Source organism: Scomber scombrus, chromosome 4 (assembly GCF_963691925.1).
Source record: "Scomber scombrus chromosome 4, fScoSco1.1, whole genome shotgun sequence".
In the NCBI taxonomy this organism is placed as follows: Eukaryota; Metazoa; Chordata; class Actinopteri; order Scombriformes; family Scombridae; genus Scomber; species Scomber scombrus.
In genome coordinates this window covers 32,970,929-32,986,536 of record NC_084973.1, presented here as the reverse complement: position 1 = coordinate 32,986,536, position 15,608 = coordinate 32,970,929, and the positions used below count along the sequence as shown (strand labels likewise).

The 15,608-nt window shown below is 37.0% G+C and overlaps 2 protein-coding genes across 2 annotated transcripts in view; one reads left to right on the top strand and one right to left on the bottom strand.

Moving 5' to 3' along the window:
• Positions 1-15,608, top strand: part of LOC133979436 (uncharacterized) — a 1,726,912-nt gene that overhangs the window by 1,118,830 nt on the left and 592,474 nt on the right. The gene's annotated exons all lie outside the window — the stretch shown is intronic.
• LOC133978737 (trichohyalin-like) overlaps positions 1,888-15,608 on the bottom strand; it is an 81,331-nt gene continuing 67,610 nt past the window's right edge. Inside the window, exon 8 of the mRNA XM_062417040.1 lies at positions 1,888-2,788. Within this exon, the coding sequence (XP_062273024.1) occupies positions 1,994-2,788 (795 nt within the window). The 3' untranslated portion in view covers positions 1,888-1,993. The remainder of the gene's footprint in view (positions 2,789-15,608) is intronic.

The window sequence follows — 15,608 nt, the reverse complement described above, 5'->3', positions numbered from 1 at the left end:
ACTTATTTATTTTTTTTATATAATTTTTATGCACATTTGTTTTGGTTTTTCTTGCACCTTATTGAAGTGCAAGGTTACACTATCACTATTATTATTATTTTTGATTTAGTTGTTACAGTCAATTTTTGTACTGTCTCTATTGTCATTAATGAGTCATGTTTCTTGGTTGTAACTTTAATAACTTAACTTTAAATAAACATTTGATCACAAAAAAAAAAGTTAGTGAAGGTACTGAGATTACTTACTGACAGCTCTGCTCACACACCTGTCCTCATTTCTGACAAGTTTCCTCCTTCACATCACAAACATTCACAGAGACTGAGACTAAATGCAGAAACAGTTTTTGAACACTGTGTAAGTATAGCAGGAATATCAGGAGTTACTTGGATGATACGATGAATGAAATAGAGAAATAAATGTAGAGGTGAATGAAGAGGAGAGTCAGATAAAACAAACTTCCTTCCACAGTGTCTCCTGTGCAGGTAGAAACAAACCTGTCAGCTCTGTTCTGCTTCATCAGTTTATCTGTGTGAAGAGTCTGTTTGACTTCAGCATTAAACATCAGTCCACACTGAACTACAGAGAAAACACTTTATTCATCTTTCTGCAACAATTGAATTATGTCTTAAACTGATGTGTTCAGTTATTAAGCACTTATTCTTAAATAACATGTAACAAAAAGCAAAGTGTTCATTGTGTATAATGATATTTTGATTTATCTGATTAGCAGTTTAAATGATATTCATACTTGTTTAATATTTGCTGTGATATTTGTGATTTCATTGATATTACAAACATCATGTTTATCAAAGATCAGTTTAATCACCAAGCAGAGATTTCAGCTGATGAAGGAAAAGAGAATAAAACACAATAATGCAATAATTGGTAATAAACAGTACAGCAGAAAACAATATAACACAACATGTATATTTAGTACAGATGCAGAGTAAAACGACTTTGCAGAAAATGCAGTTTAGCACCTACCCTCATATTTTAAAAACAACAACAACAAAACAAACAATACTCAACATATTTGGTTTCAATATTTGATCAGTGGCGGCTGGTGACAAAAATGTTTGGGGGGGGCAGTTTGATGGTTGGTGGTCCTAGGGTTAGTGTCAAACAAACCGTAGCACCACTTCATACCGCAGCAAAAAAATAAAAATAAGAAAGGAAAACCAATCTAAAAACAACACAACACACTATAATGTTCCCTGGTTGGTCCCAGTATGGTATCTCTGACCCACAGAGAGAGGAATAAAAAATGATAATTAGACATGATAAAATTCACTCACATCACCTAAAGATACTAGCAGTTAAAGCAGAGTTACCAATAAGGTAATATGCTTAAAAAGAGACACCACCTATATTTTAGTTATTGTGTCTTCAGTCCTGATTTCACTGTAATCTGTTAGTTGTTGCAATTCCTAAACATGACAATAGATGGCGCATTAAGCACTATACACTGCTGTGATTAAGCATAATTTATATTTAATATGTTTAAGTAGACTTTTTTCATCCCGCATTGACCAGCCGCCACTGTATTTGATTTAGATTTTTACAAAACTTTACAGAAAAAAGAAACAAACATCCTGAATGTTGCAGATTCAGCAGTTATCAGTGATTCAGACCTGCAGCAGTTTTAAACAGAATATTTTACAGAGTTGTTTAGATATTAAAAGTCTTTTTGTTACTTGAAAAAGTCCAACTTCAGGATTTAGTTCATCTTTAACTACACTGGATTCGGCCACAAAAAAAACCAGAATTACTGAATGATACTGACTAATCATTGATCTGTGTTGGTGTGATTAAAAAGAGAACTGATAATTGCAGCGACTGAGATGTTTTCAACACGTGTGTGAGGATTAGATTTAAAATGACGTCTTCTTAGATTTGAATCTTTTTTAAATTAAACTTCATAAAAGTGTAATAATCTCCTCTGATGTTAGTTTAATGTGTGAATTGTTTTATTTTTTTATTTCAGGCATCTCAGCTATAATATACTGCATGTGGAAGATTCATCAAGTGTTTGTATCAAGTCACTTATTTGCTCTTCATGTTTTTTCTGCAGATTTTCCTTTTCATCTTCATTTTTAACCCTTGCCATTTCCTTTTCTTGTGTTTCCAGTAAGTTGCGCATTCTTTTCAGATTACTGCTCTTTTTGGTCACACTTTTCACCAACTCACTGATTTCTCTGTGATGTTTTTCCCTCTGTTCTTTTTCATTGTTGGCTTTTAGTGCCTGCAACAGATCATACTGTTTATCTTTGTCTTTCAGTTCTTTCTTCTGAGCTTCAAATTCTTTCTTGTGTTTCTCTTTGAATTCATTGAACTCTTCAGCTTTCTCTCTGGCTTCATCTTCATTTGTTTTCTTTACATTCTCCAGTTCGTTATTATATTTTTCTTCTAATTCTTTTCTCTCTTTCTCCTCTTGTTCTCTTCTGATTCGATCTTCTTCTTTTCTTTTCTTTTCATATTCTTCTCTTTCCTGTTCATATTCTTCTTGGAGCTTCCTTATTTTTTTCCACTCCTCCTGTCGTCTCTGTTCAGCTTCTTGATTTTGTTTCTTCCACATTTCTTTTTGTCTCTTCTCCCAGTTCTCTCGTTCTTTTCTCATCTCTTCTCTGTTCTCAATCAGCTTTTTATTAATCATTTCTTTTTCTTCTGATTCTGTCTTCATCTTTTTCTCCAAAGCTGCAAGTTTCTGTTTCCACTCCTGTCGTTTAATTTCTTCCTGTTCTCTCCTCTTCTTGTCTTCTTCGTTTCTCTTTTCCTGTTCTTTCTTTCTCTGTTCTCGTTCTTTCTGAATCTTCTCCTTCATTTCGTGATCATATTTTTCTTGGTGCTTTTTTGTTCTTCTCCTATCCTCCTGTCGTCTCTGTTCATCTTCTTGATTTCGTTTTTTCCACATTTCTTTTTGTTTCTTCTCCCAGTTCTCTCGTTCTTTTCTCATCTCTTCTCTGCTCTCCATCAGCTTTTTATCAATGATTTCTTTTTCTTCTGATTCTGACTTTATGTTTTTCTCCAAAGCTGCAAGTTCCTGTTCCCACTGCTGTCGTTGATTTTCTTCCTGTTCTCTCCTGTTCTTGTCTTCTTCTTCTCTCTCTTCCTGTTCTTTCTTTTTCTGTTCTTGTTCTTTCTGGATCTTTTCCTTCATTTCCTGTTCATGTTCTTCTTGGAGCTTTTTTATTCTTATTTGTTCCTCTTGTCGTCTCTGTTCATCTTCTTGATTTTGTTTCTTCCACATTTCTTTTTGTTTCTTCTCCCAGTCCTCTCGTTCTCTTCTCATCTCTTCTCTGCTCTCCATCAGCTCTTTATCAATGATTTCTTTTTCTTCTGATTCTGACTTTATCTTTTTCTCCAAAGCGGCAAGTTCCTGTTCCCACCGCTGTCGCTGAATCTCTTCCTGCCTTTTCCTCTTCTTGTCTTCTTCTTCTCTCTTTTCTTGTTCTTTTTTTCTCTGTTCTCGTCCTTTCTGAATCTTTTCTTCATTTTCCTGAAGTTGTTTCTCTTTCAGTTCTCTCTCCTGTTCAATCTCTGCTCTCTGTTTTTGTATTTGTCTTTTCGTTGCCTCCATTTCTTCTTCATGTTTTCCTTTAAGCTCCTCCCTCTCTCTCTTCATCTCTTCTTCCTTCTCCTTCAGGATCTTCTCCATTTCCTTCTTTATTGATGCCTCAGCCTCTTGCAGCATCTCATTGGTGAAGCAGCTGCTGCCATTTTTCTTCACCATGGAGTCAATCTTGTTTATCAGCTCACTGACTTGTGTGCGGTTTTGTTTATCAAAGTTATTAAACACATGGTATCTTCCTCCACAGTCAGCAATCAGCTTCTTAAAGGAATCATCACATTCCTTCTCTATGTTTTTTTCAATGGTCTGCTCCTCACGTTCCAGTGAATCTCCTCTTGTGAAAAGAATGATGGTGAACTTTTCTGAATCCTTCCCAAAACCTTCCTTGATGAGTTTTACTGTCTCCTTCTCTTCTGGTGTGAATCTGCCAATCTGTAACACCAACAGGAAGACATGTGGTCCTGGAGCCAGAAGACTGATGCATTTCACTATCTCCTCATTAATGTCTTCATGAGACAAAGTGGAGTCAAACAGACCAGGAGTGTCGACCACGACAACATGACGACCATCCACTTCACTCTCTGCTTTCTGACACTGTTTGGTGACTGATGTTTGACTTGATTCAGCTTTAAACGCTTTTCTTCCCAGAATGGTGTTTCCTGAAGAGCTCTTTCCACTGCCAGTCTTCCCTATCAAAACAATCCTGAGACACTCTGAGCTCTGTTTCTCATCATCACCTGTAACATCAAAACAACTGCTGTTACTTTAAATGTTTACAGTTGCTACAGTACAGTGCTGTAGACTCAAGACTGTAATACAAGACATGATTTAGGACACTGAAAAGAAAACATTTAAATTTAAATTACTTACAAGTGATCTTGTTCTTCTTTTTCAGTTTCTCAAGTTCAGCTTGCTGTTTTATGACTTTATCCATCTGGGCATGTGCAAAGGTCTCTGTTGTATAACAACATGGTTTATTTTTATATTGTCTCATCTTCTCCACAGTATCCAACATCTCAGAGATCTGCTGCTTGTTCTTGATGTCGAGAACAACATATCTTCCTCCACAGCTCTGACAGAGCTCCTGGATGTCTCTGTTCTTTCTTATAAAGTCAACAACAGCTGGAGCTGTAGGATCTGACTCCACAGTGAACAGAATCATGGTGAAGTCATTGACTCGAGAGCTGAATGTGTTCTGGATGGTCTTTAACTCTCCCTTGTCTTCATCAGTGAGGGGACCCACAGGTAGGACCAGGATGAAGGCATGGACACCCTCATGATCACAGAGGGAGATACACCTGAATGATTGCTCTATCACTGCCTCCTGAGGTTTTCCATACAAGGCAGGCAGCTCCACCAGAGAAACCCAACGTCCACACACCTCTCCCTGATGTTTAACACACTCTGATGAGCTGGAGAGTGAATGAAGCTCTGTCTGACCTAAAATGGCCTTGGCTGCTGAAGTCTTCCCTGCTCCTCTCCTCCCACACAGAACCAGGTTTAAAGACTTTGGTCTTCTGGTCTCTTCAGTGAAGGTGAGGAAGTTTCCTCTGTTTTCATGAACAATGATCTCAATCTTCTCCATTAACTGTTTGTGGTCGTTGTCAAACATGTTGTAGTATCTTCCTCCACAGTCTTGAAGGAGCTGACTCACAGTGAAACGTGTTTTATTCTCTTTGTGTGTGATGATGACCATGGAGTGTTTAAAAGCATCTCTACCAAACAAACTCAGGATGAACTTCAGTCTTTCTTTGTCATTTTCATTGAACTCAGAAGGATTCACTAACAGCAGCAGAACATTTGGTCCAGGGAGGCACAGATTCATGAACCTTTTCATTTCTTCTTTCATTGTCTGCTCAGACTGACTGAAGATATCTGTAGTTTTTACTACAGTCAATGATTTTCCTCTCCACTCTCCACAGGCGCGATTATTTTGGTAATTAAATTCTTCTTTCCCAATAATGATGTTACCAAGTTTTATCTTTTTGTCTTCACTTTTCCCCACCAGCAATATCCTCAGTGTAGAGACTGAAAACAAGGAGAAAAAACACATGATCACAGTTCAGAGTTGGTGACAACAGTCGACTTAAATTCAGCCTCTTAGACACAGCAGATAGTTAAACATGATGAAAAAAAACAGCCTTACAGACAAATCTGAGATCTACATCTAGAAAAATCAAAGTTACATGTGGAGGTAAACAAGTCATCATTACTGTGGTGGTAAAAGCCACATATATCAATGTAATGTATTTCTTTGTCATCAATTATATATGTGTGTTTATTGATGCATTTAATTTAATTTAAAGTCTGTGTAAAGTAAATTCATTGATTTACTTCTAAACATATTATACATGTTGGAAAATGGTTACAGAAAACATGTGAAAAGGCTGATAACTATGCAGAACTGAATTGTGGAGATAGAGCCTTAAACTGTTTCTCATCCTCCTGATTTTCTGAGCCTGCAAAAAAGGGCTACCCCATGACCGTGGCCCCTCCTCTACTATATAAGACCGAGAGTCCGCTCTCCTCAGTGGTTAACCTGCCTAGTGGCCGCCGAGTTAGCCGCCGAGCTAGCTGCTGAGCTAGCGGCAGAAAGCTCTCAGTTTCAGCGGACTAGGCGGGCACGCCCACAGCATTTCAAAAGGTCAAGAAGCAGTAAATTTCCATGGTGTGTTTATGAACTGTTTTGACTAAGAGAATGTGAAGGTCGCTGTGGTGGACGGAGACAAGCATGGGGAGGGCTCCAGAGAAGAAACACTTGTTGACAAAGATGATTTGCTACTTTTGTATTAGTATAAAGCTTGTACTCAGAGGACTGCCCTCTGAGCATTACTTTGTTCATGGTTGATCGCTGTGTATCTGTTGATTTGCTCCTTCTTGCAAGAATTAAAAGTAACTTGACTTTTGAACTTGGTTTTTGCCTCAGTCTTTTATTTAATTTGTCTATCATACTGCCTTCGATATTTTATCAAATGTATATGTGTGCTTACCTCTCTATGCTTTTGCCGCTCTACATTAATTTAATACACTGCTACATTATATCTAATGCAATATTTCAGTGATTGCAGTAGTCCAGGGGTGGGTGGGTCATTTTTAATTGAATCGAATTGAGTTGTGTTGTATTGTATATAATTGTATTTATTTGTTTGTATTTAATGTAATTTGAATTAATTTCATTTAGATTTGTATGAAATGATGAATCTGAAGAAATAAAGAAATTATTGCTGTTTTAATGAGCATCATTTAATCAGCATTTCACAGACTGAAGGTCAGACAGAAACTACATTTATGTTATTTTTTCACAAAAACTGTGATACATTTATTTTACAGTTTTAAGGATGAATAATTTCCACATTCACACAAACAACCTTCATCTGTCAGAGGCAGCGACTGTAAAACATGATGAACTCAAACATCTGTACTTTCACTGTCAGTGTTAATGAGTTCAGTTCCAGTCTTCTAAAGGAGAAACTGAGCCCTTATCATTCAGAGCTGGTAGGAGCAGGACTCCTGTTTGTAACATTCTGTCACTTAGGATGAAACTTTTTGTTAGCATCTCCTGTGTAACCTGAATCTGCTCTTTTTTCCCCTCCAGATGTGAGCTGTGTAATTTCTGTTAATAATCATATAGTCAGTTTTCACAGTTGAAATATTTGGGAAACTGACTTTGAAATGCTTCACTTCCATGCCTTTTCTTGTTTTATAATGTATTTACTATAAACTCTGTAGCTACACCAGTAAATAAAACAGCACCTACAATTTCTGTCAATTAAAGCATTTTGATGGAGTTAAAGATGGAGACATGCATCATCCAACATCCCAGTCTTGGGAATATACTGTATATTTACTCCAAAAGTGAAATCAATGTTTTTTCTTTATGTGCATTATGTGCTAAATTGGTGATAAAGAGATGCTGAGGATAATTAAAGTAATGAGCTGCATGAGTTGAACCTCTACCAGTCAGACACTGAAGTCATAAATCTCATCACAGTTAAATAAAACAATATCTCTAAAAGATTTAATATCAATCAGCTTCAAGACAAACTAATATTTACCTTTAATTCCTGACAGAAATCTGAGAATAATTATGTTTAAAAAAGTAAATATCCAATACCATCAAATGTTTAGTTTCTCAAGCAGCTTATTTAACCAGTTTAATTTCACATAAAAAGTAATAACTGACATATATAAATATTATAATTCGTGGAGTTCCAGATGAAAAATCAGAAAAGAAGAAACTCCTTTCTGATGACTAAAAAGCAGATCCACAATGTGTAGAACCTGAATAAGTACGATGCAGGAGGGCGGCCATGATCAACTGAGGTGAAACTATTAAGATTCAAGCACAGAGAAGAAGCCTGAAGGGAGCTAATTATTATATTTATGAGGATTTTTCAGAAAAAGTTCATCTGAGAAGAAAATAACTTTTACCCTAACTAAAGGAACAACATGAATACATTGATATGTTATACATTAATACATCAGATTTGACCAACTTGTAGTGTATCCCTATCTCACCCAAGTGTTCTCACTTATATGATGTGTGTTGTTTATCTTTTTCTTTTCTTCAAACTCAACAATTAATAACAACTAAGTCTTTTGTCCATTGGAACTTTGAGAGACTATAATAATATCTAATAATCTCCCTACTGGAACGGGCAGGAGGGAATGGGGGATCCAGTCCACTTAATAGAGCAATACTCTAATGGAATTATTGCTAAAGTCAGTCACACCTCGACTTTCTTCCAAATAATGCACATTTCATTCATAATATTATAAATACAGGCCTATAGTTCATGCACATTTTTATTTTCTGGGTTGTGTGAAATGGCTAAAAAAAACAAAACGAATCTGTGCACCTCCAAGGTGAATTGGTTTAGTCTTAGTATCAATCACGAAATAGGGGAGCTGATTTCATTTGATGACATCACTGATGATTTCGCATGAAGGAAGGCCAGAAGAGTCAGGCTTTAGTTGGCTGTGTTTGCTGTTCTAAGTGCAATAGTGTAATAATTAGATTCTCTTCAGTGTGTTTTCCTATTTGTGTAAGAAGTTTTCCATCAAGCTAGAACCGCCACTGTTCAAACTACATATCTATAAACGCCTGACTCGCTTATGGGCCATCTGTTAGTGATTATTATTCTGAAAAACAGTTTAACTCTCTTACTGCAAACTGTAAACAGACCACCCTCTTTTCTACTCTCCATCTGAATATAAGAAGCCTTCACAGAAATTATAACAATTTCTATCATTTTCTTCATCACTGAATCCTGTCTTCTCAATAACGGCATTGTCTGAAGCATTGTTTAATGAAGAAATTCACTATACTGCCATACACAGATATAGAGGAAGCAGAGGTCTCTCTCGCTCATGAATTTAAACATTCGTCAACTTTGATGGATGTAATATCAAATCTATTTTCTGGAGCTACATTCTGTTTTTCTACATGAGAATAAAATGTGATTGTAGGATTTATATATCATCTTCTGAATAACAAGTTCAAAGACTGGCTATTTAGGGTTTTAGAAGTTGTTGATGAAGAGAATAAACTTTGCTACTTACTAGTTGATTTAAATATTAATTTATTAAAGAGATATTCTCTGAGAGGAGAGATGTTTTGGGAACACTTGATGACTGTGAGCTTATTAAAAGATTCTTTGGACAGAAACAGAATCATTTCTGAGACTGACTTTGTGATACAGAGAAGAACACATGATGTTTTTACAGAACATCATTTAAATATTCTGATGTCTTCTGGCACCATAGTGGGTGGACGTGTTATCTCTCTTTTCACTGTATACTTTGTGCTTTTGTTACAAACCTGAACTTTCACTTGTTTTTGAAAATTACTCCAAAGACAGTTTTCTTTACTGCTTACACTATCACTAAAAAATATGGTAACAGCAGAGTGAAACAATAATTACCGTAAAAAACAGTGTACAATTCGCACCTTAAACATGATTATTTTTGTCATTTAAAAGTGGGGTCTGTCCTATAAACCAGTAAAATACAGAGAGAGGTTGGATCTGGATATGATTATAGGTATATAAAAGACTGTCCACACTAAGAACAATTACTATAACTATAAATGATGTGAGCGTCCACACTATGAACTATAATGTCCTATAAACAGCAGTGTCAGGCACACGCTGCACGCTCCAGCTGTGTCTGCAGCTAATGAAAATAGACTATTGATGACCCCTTAATGCTGTACAGTATGTTGTACGAAGAAGAAAAAAAGGTGGGTTTTGTGTCGGGTGCTGATTCAGTGTGTTGATCAGAAGTATTTCAGACACTAGTTGCTATGATTTTTCAGTATTTACAGAACAAACTTACCCAACCAACATAAGCAGATATTTATGCGCGATATGCAAAAAGCACTGAAACTGATCTCACTAAAATAATCAGTGACCTCAGATTAAACAAATAAAGTCTCAGTTCTTATCCTCTTAGACCTAAGCGCAGCTTTTGATATGATTGACCTATCCTAATCAATGGTTGGTCTCTCTGACTGTGAGGGGCGTACTCACACTAGGCAATCGTACCGTGCCCAAGGACGTTTGCCCCCTAAAATCCGAATTATTTGGCTAGTGTGAGTGCAAGTGTACCGTGCTTGAGTACGGTACACTTCCCTGGTACGGTACGGTTGGAAGAGGTGTGCTTGAGCACGGTACACTTGGTCACGCAGCGCACTAGGGATTAATATTTTTCCCGAAAATAAGACATTTTAAATGCCGGGAAAATAAGCCAATTGTCCAGGGAATCCCGGGAAATCAACAATTTTTAAAAGGCAACACTAGCTGAGCCCTGGTCATTTCAAGAAACACTCAATGCAACGTGGAGACATTATGCATATATGGGTTCCCAATCCGACCATTTTTTGTTTATTATTGTATCATTATTAAGGCAAAATAACTAAATTTATGTCCATGGACATTATAATGAAAAGGCTAAAGGCTTAATATTAGTTAGCATCCAGCGTGCTGCGTGGACTTCATTACATCTGCTGCACCGCTGCTACCACAGTTATGAAATGCTAAGTTTATTGTCTGTGACTGTGACTCATAAAAGTAATATTTTACTAATCTGCATTATATAAACTAACGAAATTCGTTAAAGTCATTTGGTGACTTCTAAGTCATTAAAATAAGTCTTACTTTTACTGGAGTAAAGAGTTGAATCAGGACGTCTGCTTTTACACCAGTATCTAGTACTGCATACTACACAGGCAGGACTCAGAAGAACAAGCTTGCACTTTTTAATCAGTGCGTTGTGTTAATTGATCAGCTGTGTTGTGTTTTACCGGCGCACAGCACGAGAACCCACACCTGTGCATGTTTTATGAGAGTAAACTGTCTATATGTTTTTGCGCAATGTGTGGGAGGTAACCGTGCTTGAGTACACTTGGGCAGGGCCGGCCCAAGTCTCCCTGGGGCCCTAAGCAAAATTTGATTTTGGGGCCCTCTATTACTGCCAATAATAATGATTATTGATTATTCACACACCTACTATAAACATATTCTACTTATTCTACTCTGTCATTACGAATACACTAAATGTGAGAACTTTTTGTTGTAGTTAGATTGTAATCCACAGTGATTAATGCCATGGAAGCAGACACCAGATTTGTATATTTACAGAAAAATCTTTCAATTAATATTTGGCAAAGTCAGCAACTCCCCCTACTGGCCACACAGAGAATCAACACATAAAACCTCAAAGAGCAGCCCGGCATGTTTTACCCATCTATGGTTTTTAATCTGAAATGGTAGCAAATTCAGCTACAAGAGCAGCCTGGGGTTGATTTACATTTAATATTCAAAGTGATATAGTACTAAGTGGGATACCAAATGTCATCTAGGGCAACTCAAAATAAAAGTATTATTATAAAAGTAACAAAATAAACCAATCATTTACTGTAAACACAATCAGATTTTTTATTTTTTGTTTTAAATAAACTGCAACCGCAAATGTACAAAAAAAGACAGTATTAAATATAATACATTTAAAAAATATCAGACAAATACTTAAATAAATCAATGTAAATAAACAGAGGCACCTGAAACAAGGTAACACAAATGGTTTATAAATCAAATATAAAGTAGTCTGACAGGAAAGAGGGACACTCAGCTGGGTCTACTGGCGGAGCTGCTGATCCCTGCTTCAAACTGGATGCTGAAGAAATAGATGAAACATCAATCTCGATGACCAAAGATGAAGGACCTATAGGGAAATTAAATTAATAATTTTGGCCAAAATTATTCATCTCAGAATATTCTGCAGTACACTGAGCAATTATAAAGGCTGTTTTATTGTTAACTTACCAGGTACAGCTGAGTTAGCAGAAGACACAGAAAGGACAGTTGATGGAGCAGAGGATAGAGATAGACCTGAGATGAAAAACAACAACATAAAAAGCTAGCCATGTTAAAGTCATATTACACTTGAAAATTATGCAGCTTATTTTCTAAATATAAAAAGTACAGCTATAGCTTGTAATAAGAAAACAAACTACAAGTGGAACAACTGAAAATTGCTTGAGAAGTTTTGAAATAAAACGCATTTGTCTAAAAACATGTCCCTTGTCATATGATTATATCTTATATTATTACATGTTAATGAGATAATTTGACTAGAAATTAAATATATATGGTGACAGTTTTTCGATCATCTGATTCATCAGCCTTGGCTGCTCCTGAGGAGGTGGATTGCCCCTGAGTCAGTGCCTCCTCCAAAATACTTTGGGGAAGTTTTATATAAAGTATGAGCATAATAGGGAGTTGATGTAAAAGGTATAGGTTTATTTACTCACATAAATGACTGTGCTCTGCAGCAAACAATTGCAAACAACATACCTCAAACTATAAGTTAACTAAGTTAATTCATTAATGCAAAACCATATTGATAGCAAACGTCAGCGCGTTTGTAATTAACGTTAGTTATTAAACATTTGCTATCAAACGTTGTTATCAAGACCGTTGTTTTGATGCCAAAAAGCGACCCAGAATAATACTGAGAATCAACTTATTCAAAGTATTACACAAACACAAAACGTTAGCTAGCTAATTTGCTACTATAGGCTAACGTAGTTGGAAGAAATTATCAACAATAATTAAGGATTTTCCTAATTTGAGGAAACTTTTCAAAATCTCCTTGACACCAAATGTTACATTACCAAGACATACCTTTATCTTGTTGTTTTCCTCCTCTTCCTTTTTCTTTTTTCTGCCCCTGAAGGGTAGATCCTTTTTTGCAATATTATTCACCTGCTCCTAGCTCCTGGATGCTCAGCGCGCACTGCACACGTTACTAGCTGAGCTCTGACATTTCAAGCAGAGAGGCAGTAGGAAGTAGTTTCCTACTGCCTCTCTGCTAACATAATATTGTTGGGGTTTTTTTGTACAAGAACGTACATTTGATAATACATGAATCATCATCACTCACACACTTTTTAAAATGAGTTGCTCTTGGGGGCCCCCTAGTGGTCACGGGGCCCTAAGCAGCTGCTTAGTTTGCTTATGCCTTGGGCCGGCCCTGCTCAGAACCCATCTGCTTCTGGAGGAAAGACGCTCCGCTGCCACTTAGTGATTTTATCAACAAGAAAAGTATATGCACAACTGTAGTTAAAACATCTGTATTAATCTATTAATGAGTGTGGTGAGTGTCATCTCCCTCTAATATCCAGAAGCGATGTCACTTAAGAGATTGCTATTATAACGACGCATTTGGCAAGCAATGCAAGTTTTTTTACAACCAGTCTGATTAGTGTAGAGGTGTGTGTGGTTATACTGCAGCAGCCTGGTGTCATCAGCTGATTTAATAAACAGTGTTGAAAAGGCTGTCTAGGGCTGAGCAGAGAGTGGCTAACCACCAACCAGTAGAGGGCGCACTGTCGCTGTTCTGCCTGCAACAAAGCCAGTCTGAACCGGTTTTGCTAGCAGCAAGAAAGAAGAGAGTTTTAGAGATTAGACTTGCTTTTAAGAGGTTTCAGTTGGGTTTTTTGATGTTCTAAGTCTAGTTTTTAGTTCAAGAGGATTGTGTGCGTCCATTTGTACTGTAAGTAGGTTTCAGTTTGATATTGTGAAACATAATTTAGTTTGAGTTACAGTAGTAAATAGAGAGTTAATGTGATTAACCTTTAAGCTAATATTTGTTAACTAATTACTCCTTTTGTTGTATGATGAGGATGTTTTACCTGAGTGTGGTCTTTTCTGTTATCGTTGTACATTCTAGAAACCACACACCTCCAAGTCTCTGTAAGAATCTGGCAGAAATAAAGAACTCTCTTTGCACTCCACGGTCTGGTTATTGAGACCCACCAGAGCCCTGACCGGACTCTCCACAGCGATCGATACTCTCCCACCACCCACACCCCAACACTATTTTTCAAACAGTGAGGCTGTGCGTAAAGGCACTGTGCTCTGTGCTGCATCTCACAGGCTGCAGTATAAAGCACCAAAAGCAATGATCTCTCTCTCATCCATGTCGATCCCAGTAAATGAATGAGCTGTGCTACAGCAGTTGTTGCACGGCAGGCTTTTTATGCGAGTGACGTGCGGCCTCTTTAAATTGAGAAGCAAGAACAAGGGGCGACAAAGGGGCGGACAGGGCGGATTTGGCGTACTGTCCGCTTTTGACGCTTTTGGTCTGAACGTACAGTAAGTGCTTCTCACAGAGGAATGTTGAGTCTGATCTAGATGTGCTTTATGTGAAAAGTGATTTAGTGATGAAAAGATTTATTAGAAAAGGTCTCATCTGTACAGCCATAGTCTGATGGATTTATGGTAAATCCATCAAACCCCCCCACCTTAAATTAGCCTCACATCTTTTCATAAACACCTCTGCTATCAGGTCTAACTCCAGTTATTTTATGTTTCTCCAATTCAAATAACACTTTAAAAGAGAGAACAGTGCAATAATTAACATTCAAATTGTCTGTAGTGTTTTTGGCGGTGTGGACGTCTGAAGTTGTGAAGAAAACAGTTTGTACAGTATGTGTATTAGATTTTCAACAGGATAATCTGTAAAAGTACATTTTATTGAGAGTTACTGAGAACGTCTGCCCGACGTTTTGCAACCTAATGACCTGTTACGTCGCTCGTTAGTCAAGTGAGCGGGTTTGTAAGGTGGAGAGACTGCAAGCTAAGCTAACTGAGCTAACCCAGCTCGACATCCTAGCCTTGTGGACAATTTCAGACCGGGAGACGACGGACAACCACCAGATAGCGCTCCGAGCCATCGAGGAGGCTCAGAGTTCTTCTGGCAACGTTGGATATTCACCCAAACTCTGTCAGTGTTTCCTCCTGCTGTCTCCAGCTTCCTGGACAGACAGCTGTGAACTGTTATATTCCCTGGATGGCAAAATAACTCCTGAAAAAGGTACCTACAGTTAATTTATTTTCTGCTCAGCTGAGAGTGAAGTGACTGCTGAGTTTTGATCTCAACGAACACAAGCAGCGATACAGGCCTGCAACAATTTTATTTTATTAAGTATTATTATTTTGTCGGCTTAGTATAGTGATTATTAGTGATTGCAGTGTTTGATTACTGCTGAAATTTTGTTTGGACATTAAAAGGGACAATATATTGTATGATTTGAAAGAAAACTGATATAAACTGTGGACTTGTAAAAAACAAAAGAGCACACTGAATTTAAGTTGTTATATTTATATTTGCATTATTATTCAAGTAAAATAGTACTTTTAATCTATAAGTTGGTTTCTGAGTGTATTTTCTAACTTTAAAAGGTTTGAGGTCCAAATATCTTTCATATATCTGACTGTTGTGATGGTGAATATTTGATAACGGGTCAGTACACTTAATTATTTTGATATAAAGAGGCCACTAACATCTGGTTACATCCGTAGTTCTAAGGTTATTAGAGGACCCAAGATAAATAATATTAAGTTAGTTAGAGTTAACCCACTAACATTTAGTGAAGTTAAGAACTCAGGGCCCCATCTACATATATTGAGGGTAGACGGGCTACAGAAATATAAAATGTTGTTGAAGAATTCTCATCAGTTCAACTTACAGGTAG